The 8,326-nt window shown below is 41.1% G+C and overlaps 1 protein-coding gene across 1 annotated transcript in view; it reads right to left on the bottom strand.

Moving 5' to 3' along the window:
- Abca13 (ATP binding cassette subfamily A member 13) overlaps positions 1-8,326 on the bottom strand; it is a 471,059-nt gene that overhangs the window by 304,998 nt on the left and 157,735 nt on the right. Inside the window, exons 30-31 of the mRNA XM_021177120.1 lie at positions 5,498-5,674; positions 2,758-3,064 (exon numbers count right to left, since the gene is read on the bottom strand). Of these exons, the coding sequence (XP_021032779.1) occupies positions 2,758-3,064; positions 5,498-5,674 (484 nt within the window). The remainder of the gene's footprint in view (positions 1-2,757; positions 3,065-5,497; positions 5,675-8,326) is intronic.

Below are 8,326 nucleotides of genomic sequence, written 5' to 3'. Positions count from 1 at the left end.
TGGCCCTGGCGTTCCCCTGTACTGGGGCATATAAAGTTTGAGTGTCCAATGGGCCTCTCTTTCCAGTGATGGCCAACTAGGCCATCTTTTGATACATTGCAGCTAGAGTCAAGAGCTCTGGGGTACTGGTTAGTTCATAATGTTGTTGCACATACAGGGTTGCAGATCTCTTTAGCTCCTTGGATACTTCTCTAGCTCCTCCATTGGGGGCCCTGTGATCCATCTAATAGCTGACTGTGAGCATCTACTTATGTGTTTGCTAGGCCCCGGCCTAGTCTCATAAGAGACAGCTATATCAGGGTCCTTTCAGCAAACGCTTGCTAGTGTATGCAATGGTGTCATCCTTTGGAGGCTAATTATGAGAAAGGATCCCTGGATATGGCAGTCTCTAGATGGTCCATCCTTTTGTCTCAGCTCCAAACTTTGTCTCTGTAACTCCTTCCATGGGTGATTGTTTCCAATTCTAAGAAGGGAGCTAGTTGTTATAGTCGTCTCTGGTTAGAGATTGTTCCTCTCATGATTCTGTTAGCCTCTATCAGCAGACCTGGGAGACTAGCTCTATCCTCTGAGTTTCAGTGGTCAGAGCACTCTCTGCAGGCAAGCTCTCCTCTTACAGGGAAGGTGCACAGATATCTTGTGTTCGGACCTGCCTCATGGCAGAAGATGAAAGCCTGAAACAGGACCTGTCCCAGAAGCTGTTAGCTTCTGTAGTCCATACTTTCACCTGTGTAGACTAGTCTCGGTGGAGTCTGGGAGCCAAGATGTCTCCCACAGATGCTCAGGCAAAGTCCTCCCGGACTGGGCGGACACCTATCCTCTGGCTGGGAAGGTGCCCGGATGTCTGGAACTCGAAAAGGGGGCGGCCTCAGAAGGTCTGTGGCTCCCACCTGTCCCAGAAGCTGTTTGCTTCTGTAGTCCACACTCTCACCTGTGCAGAATAGTCTCTGTGGAATCCGGGATCCAAGACATCTCCCGCAGATGCTCAGGCAAAGCAACAACAACAGTATTCTTGAATGTAGCTTACTTCCAGTATAAAATACTTTAGAATCATTTTTGAAATGTTGAAATATTCAAAGTAAAAATTAACATTACTTTGAAAAGATAGATAATCTTTCATTTTACATAAATAAATAAATAAAGGAGTTTACCTGTCTTATCAACCATTTGCCTACTATTACCATTCCTAAGGGGAAATGGATCTCTCTCCCCCTCTCCATCACCCCCCCCCATTTCCTGTGCCTGTGTGTGTCCCTTCCCTTTGATATCTTCATCACACTAAGATGCCCCAAGACAAACTTAATCAAGCTGCCTTCTGGCCCTATCATCCAGCCTTCATCCTATTGTCATAACACATGTATCTCATAATAGCACCACCATCAACAATGTACTGATGAGCTGTAATGGATGAGCTATGTCTCCATGCAAAAAGGAGGGGACAAAAAAATCAACTCTTTTATTCTCATAGAGGAGCCACCAATCAGCTGGAGACAAAGCCTGACTTCAGAGGTCAGAGGTACAGCACCCATCATCATGTGCAGGATCATTGAAAGATCTGTTCTCAGGACTAGCCTCACTGCAATTATCCCTTAATAATTCTCTGCTCATCCACTCAATTCCTTCTTTGTTTAAAAGGGTGTCAGTAATAATCCCATCAGAGACAGTGTGCAGGGAGAGCAAAGGACCCATACCTTTTGTTACCCAGGTCAGATGCACGAGCAGGTGCTTATGACAACAGCACCCATCATGAGGAAGACAGGAAGCAAGGCTGTTGTTGCAGCCTATGGTAGGGTCATTCAACCTCTTTAGAACACTTTGTGGTCTGACTACACTCAGGTGTGCTTGAAAATGGTTGACTTCACTGAGCCTCAGCACACCAGAGCCTTTGCTCTGGCTACAATGCATTCCCTGCCTGGCTTACCTCATCAGCTGATTGATCTTTAAACAGTACTTCCGGATATATCCAGCGATTTTGCCAAATCACACAATTTAACTACACACACTCCCAGATTGCTAGCAGTATACACAAGACAGAGGACTCACACAACTCTTAACCATCCTAAATAGTACAAAGTGCCCAACCTATTTTTTTTTTTTTAAGGACTTAGACCAAAGAAAAAATCAGCTTCCTCAGGTGTAAAAGGGTGGATCTGAGAACCAGACTTTCACAGTCCTCCTGACTAATGTTCATCAAGTTTATTCTGACTTGTTGGAAGCTATAGAAGTCTGACAGTCAGGTTTAAAACTACACTTAGCTGCATTAAGTGGCCTCTGAGTTTCTACAGTGCATTATTTGCAGAAATCCCCCCCCAGATATACCAAATTAACAAATATATAAAGTAGGAGAAACACACATAGACTATTTGATTACAATCCTATATATTTTAAATCATCCCTACCCTACTACCTGCCTACTAATATCTCTCTACTCACATAGATTCTGTGTAACATAGGGCACAAAATTAACTTGTGCTTTGCTTGGGGAAATTTCTGGTTGAAGATTTTCATTCTGTTGAAATAGTTATATAGTTGAAACAGGATAGACTATAGCTCAGTCATTGCATTCTGCCCAAACAATTTAAGGAGAGAGAGAGAGAGAGGGGAATCTTAAGAAATTAGAAACAGACATTATAAATTGTACTTTCCAATGGCAATAAAGAAGCTCAAAGTTTTTTTTTCTTTACTCTGTTTTCTAAATGCAGAATTTCTCTACTGGTAGGTAGATACTAGAGAAAAACATGGGTAAACACAGATACTCACAAGTCACTGGTATGGCATGGGTAGGGTGCTGCCTGTGCCTGTGTGGTTGGCTCCAGGGATTCCTGCCCAGTCTGTACCACAATGATGGCTCTCTCAATCATGTCTTGGAGTGGGACAAAAATGTAGTTATATTTGAATCCGCTGGCTGGTAGATTCTGTGGATGAAACTTCCAGGAAGGATTTTTTATCATGTCTGTCCTCATGCTGTATAAGACATTGGTCCGGATTGTATATTTGACATGGGGTGGCAATTTGTGAGGTGCTGATCTAATGTGTCTATGTCTCAAGGAACTGTTGAATATAATACCTGGTAACAGGAAAGAAAAAAATGTCATACAACTCATAGATGTGACACACAGAATGGATAAGAATGTGAGCAGGACCTGGAATTCTGCGTAGTCTTCCACTCCTGTAGTAAGTGAGTGCAACCCCAGGGAGGCAAGCAAACAGGCTACTCTGAGCCATAGGTAATGGAAGCAAGAGCCTGTAATTCACAGTTCAAGGCACCTTTCCAGTTTACAAAAGAAAGTGTTGTGCTATCACAAACACAAAGACTTTGTTCATTTCACATTTGAATAGACTTGAAAATTTACTTAGAGTAGATTAGATAATCAGGCATTGTCATCCTGGGATGACAAATCCAGCTGGCTGCACAGAATATGTATCTTTGGGTACTTATCACTTGTAGCTTAAATGTAAGATGCTGCTTTCTGCTACAAAGATTCTCTGTATTTAATGCAGAAAGATTATTATAAGCTGAGTTATATTCCCTCAAAATTCAAACCCCTGGAGGTCAGAGTGTGCTCATCTTAGGAGAAAGAATCTTGTGTGTGTGTGTGTGTGTGTGTGTGTGTGTGTGTGTGTGTGTGTGGTGTGTGTGTGTGTGTGTGTGTGTCTGTATGTGTGTGTGTTTATGTGAATGTGTGTATATGTGTTGTTAATATATGTCATGGGTGCTGTGTAGATATGTAAGCTTAATATATGTCTTTGTATATGTGTGTATAAGATTGTCTGTGTGTATATCTGGTTACCAAATGTATTTATGTGTGCATATGTGTTACTGTATGTGTGTTTCTGGTTACTGTATGTATTTGTATGTATGCATTCATGCATGTGTGTGTGTGTGTGTGTGTGTGTGTGTGCATGTACATTCATGTGGAGGCCAAAGGGAACATCAGGTGTCTTTTTCCACTATCCCTCTCCTATGCCCTTGAGACATGGTCTCTCTCTGAACCTGGAACTATTCTGGAAGTCAAAAGACCTTAGCAATACTATCTTTGTAGCCAGAATACTGGGCTTGGTCTTATATATGTAAACATGGCTTGTCTCTTTGCTTGTTTGTTTGTTTGTTTGTTTGTTTGTAACCTCCCCCAAGCCTGAAGCAGACTGAGCCAGACCTTGACCTTTTCTGCCACTAAGGAGATTACCTAAGATGGAGCCTTCCTAGATCACTCTATTGTTCAGCCACTGTAGCTGTTCCTCTTCCTGCTGGGAGGCTGCCAAACTATTCTGGAGACCACACCCTATCCTGAACGTCATCACCTGCAGCTGGTTCCAGGTTCCAAGGATGAATTGGCAGGAATGGGACTCCCCCGCCCCTTTATAAGCGCATTTGCCATTAAACAGTTGATCCTTGATCAGGAACCTTGTCTTGGATCGATTTCTCTCTCATCTGCCTAGTTCCCCTCTCGTCTGCCTAGTTCCCCTCTCGTTTCAGCCCCGGCTTGCCTCCCAGGTGAAACCCAGTTCATGTGAGCCACGGGTTGGTTTCCAACATTTGTTTGTTTTAATACTGGTACTGTGGATTTGAACTTAAGTCCTCAAGCTTGCACAACAATCTTTTATCTACAGAGCTATCCTTTTCCCACCCAGGAAAATTATACCTTGAAATGTATTGTCATGTTAAAAAGATGCTGGCAGAGTAGGCCTTAATTCAACATGATTGTATCCCTATAAAAAGGGATCATTTGGCAGATATATGCATAGATTATATAAAGAAATTTCAGGAGGAAACATGCATCAATAAGCCAATACACACCCACAGAAGATCCTAACAGCCATCCAAGGAAACCAGTGGATACCTTGATTTTAGACTTCTAGTCTGCAGAACTATAATGTAGCAAGGGTCTGCTGGGTTTCCAGGCTGAACTTGGTAGTGGTTTGCTACAGCATTCCTGCATCCCTAGCAAACTCATCTCAAACCCCAATAAACTCTCTGGAGTTGGACATATGGTCTAGCAATGGTGCATGTACTGAATTTGCACAAGGTCCTACCTTAAATCACACAGCAACAAAATAATCACGTTTGCTCAAAAAGAATATAAGGATGCATCACATTTATGCTGGCTAGGTGAACAACTGATAATGGAATCTAACTGCCCATTGTCTTTTTTCTTTACTACTTCAGAGCATCAAGATACTGTGATTAAAAAAAAAAAGTGATGGAGGAAATTTGAGTACAGTGCTTCTCATGTGAGATTTCACCATAAAATGAAGTCAAAACAGTAAAATGAGATATAGCAGGTAGTGGTGCCTTGGGATTGTGAACAGTTGCCTGTCATTACAGCATTGGGAGCATCTACTCACTAGTTCAGTGCATATACCTCTGTTTCATTTTATGATTTATATAGAAGACTTCTTCCCAGATCAACTTAAGATGCACTAAGGAAGATGAGAAAAAAATGACCACCTATCAGAGCTCTTGTGCTAGTGAGCACATTTTTTTCTGCCAAGTACTTACTGGCCAAGAAACTATTCTGCTGCATGAGTTCATGTGCCTTGGTCTCCAGGGTGTCAACAGTCTCCACTGCCTGGAATCGGTCCAACACCACACAGGAAGAGAGATTGGCCAACATACCACCCAAGAACCTGAAGTGTCCAGCTTCAACATGGTTAAACATCTTATCTAACATCCGTCCTAGAAACAGCAAACAAATTAGAACAAATCAACTTCTCTTTCACTCCAGTGCTCCAATGGGTATCATACAAATAAATATAAAAATGAATGTTTGTTCATTTGAAAAGAACCTAAAAGATACCAGTTTTATTTATACACAGAATGAACTATTAGCCAACAGCAAACTCTCTATTATACACTTGTGTGTAAATGTGTGTGTATGTGTATGTGTGTATATGTGTGTATATATAGTCTTGATGATACATCAAATGGGAAAAATAAGTTACTGGTGGCCATGAATGCTCTTAGCTAATACACAGATGAATTTTTGATGGCTCTAGTTGACAAATGTCAAAAGTGGAGGATGGGTATTTGCAGGAAGTCAGCAAGGCATGTCCTTTGCCCTGGGCTTTACCTGCATGACCTTTCTTCTACTTCCTGCTACTATTATTTAAGCACTTGGGGTGTTAAGGGGTATTAAGCCATACCCCTCTATTCAAGATGACTGACACCTCTGAAACTCTGAGCCAACGGAACCATTCCTCCACTCGGATGTTAACATGACATTTTGTTACAAGAACCAAACTTTGATGATGATTTAAACTCTAAGTATAAAAATGGCATTAATGTTTAAATAGAGCTAAAAAAAATGTTGCAGGAATTATAACAACAAGGTTCTCTTAATTGTATATTGAGTAATAACCCTCAGGCCTAAAAGACCACAGAGGGAATTACTTCCATTGATCTACCTGTCTGTCGCTGTACCAATACAATGCAGTTTTTATTAAAATTGCTCTGTAGTGTACTATAGAGCTTGAGGTCAGGGATGGTAATTCCACCAGAAGTTCTTTTATTGTTGAGAATAGTTTTCACTATTCTAGGTTTTTTTATTATTCCAGATGAATTTGCAAATCGCTCTTTCTAACTATGAGAAGAATTGAGTTAGAATTTTGATGGGGATTGCACTGAATCTATAGATTGCTTTTGGCAACATGGCCATTTTTACTATATTGATCGTGCTCATCCATGAGCATGGGAGATCTTTCCATTTTCTGAAATCTTCCTCAATTTCTTTCTTCAAAGACTTGAAGCTCTTATCATACAGATCTTTCACTTGCTTAGTTCGAGTCACACCAAGGTATTTTATATTATTCATAACTATTGTGAAGGGTGTTGTTTACCTAATTTCTTTCTCAGTCTGTTTATCCTTTCTGTAGAGGAAGGCCACTGATTTGTTTGAGTTAATTTTATATCCAGCTACTTTGCTGCAGTTGTTTACCAGGTTTAGGAATTCTCTGATGGAATTTCTTGGGTCACTTAAGTATACTATCGTATCATCTGAAAATAGTGATATTTTGACTTCTTCCTTTCCAATTTGTATTCCTTTGATCTCCTTTTGTTGTCTAATTGCTCTGGCCAGGACTTCAAGTACTATATTGAATAGGTAGTGAAAAACATGCTCCACTAAGTTCATAGCAGCCTTATTTATAATAGCCAGAAGCTGGAAAGAACCCAGATGTCCCTCAACAGAGGAATGGATACAGAAAATGTGGAACATTTACCCAATGGAGTACTACTCAGCTATTAAAAACAATGAATTTATGAAATTCTTAGGCAAATGGATGGATCTAGAGGATATCATCCTGAGTGAGGTAACACAATCACAAAAGAACACACATGATATATACTCACTGATAAGTGGATATTAGCTCAGAAGCTCAGAATACCCAAGATACAATTCACAGACCACATGAAGCTCAAGAAGAAGGAAGTCCAAATGTGGATACTTCAATCCTTCTTAGAAGGGGGAACAAAACATCCATGGAAGGAGTTACAGAGACAAAGTGTAGAGCAGAGACTGAAGGAATGACCATCCAGAGATTGGTCCCCCTGGAGATCCATCCCATATACAATCACCAAACCCAGACACTACTGTGGATGTCAGTAAGTGCTTGCTCACAGGAGCCTGATATAGCTGTCCCCTAAAAGGCTCTGTCAGTGCCTGACAAGTACAGAAGTGGATGCTCACAGCCATCCATTGAACTGAGCGTAGGGTCCTCAATGAAGGAGCTAGAGAAAGTAGTCAAGGAGCTCTAGGGTTTTGCAGCCCAGAGGAGGAACAACAATATGAACTAACCAGTGCACTTAGAGTTCCCAGGGAATAAACTACCAACCAAAGAGTTCACATGGTAGGACTCATAGCATATGTAGTAGAGGATGGCCTAGTCAGACATCAGTGGGAGGAGAGACACTTAGTCCTGTGAAGGTTCTATGCTCCAGTGAAGGGGAATGCCAGGGCCAGGAAGCAGGAGTAGGTGGGTTGGTGAGCAGGGGGAGGAAGAAGGGGTTTTTGGAGGGGAAATGAAGAAAGGGGATAACATTTGAAATGTAAATAAAGAAAATATCCAATTTATTAAAAAAAAAACTATGAAACTCAAAGGAGAAGAAATGGGCTTAGTGTTTAAGAGCACTGGTTGCTCCTGCAGAGTATCATGATTTAGTTCCCAGAACCCACATGGTAGCTCACAACCATCAGTAAACTCCAGTTCCAGGAGATCCTATGCCTTCTTCTGAATTCCTCAAGTACCAGGCACACATGTGGCATGCACACATACATGCTGGCAACTTTTATTTTTTTTTATTTATTTATTATTATTTTTTTTTTTTTTTTTT

The sequence above is a fragment of the Mus caroli genome, chromosome 11 (assembly GCF_900094665.2).
Source record: "Mus caroli chromosome 11, CAROLI_EIJ_v1.1, whole genome shotgun sequence".
NCBI classification, from domain to species: Eukaryota; Metazoa; Chordata; class Mammalia; order Rodentia; family Muridae; genus Mus; species Mus caroli.
Note: the sequence above shows the minus strand (reverse complement) of the source record. Positions and strands in the feature narration are given on the sequence as shown.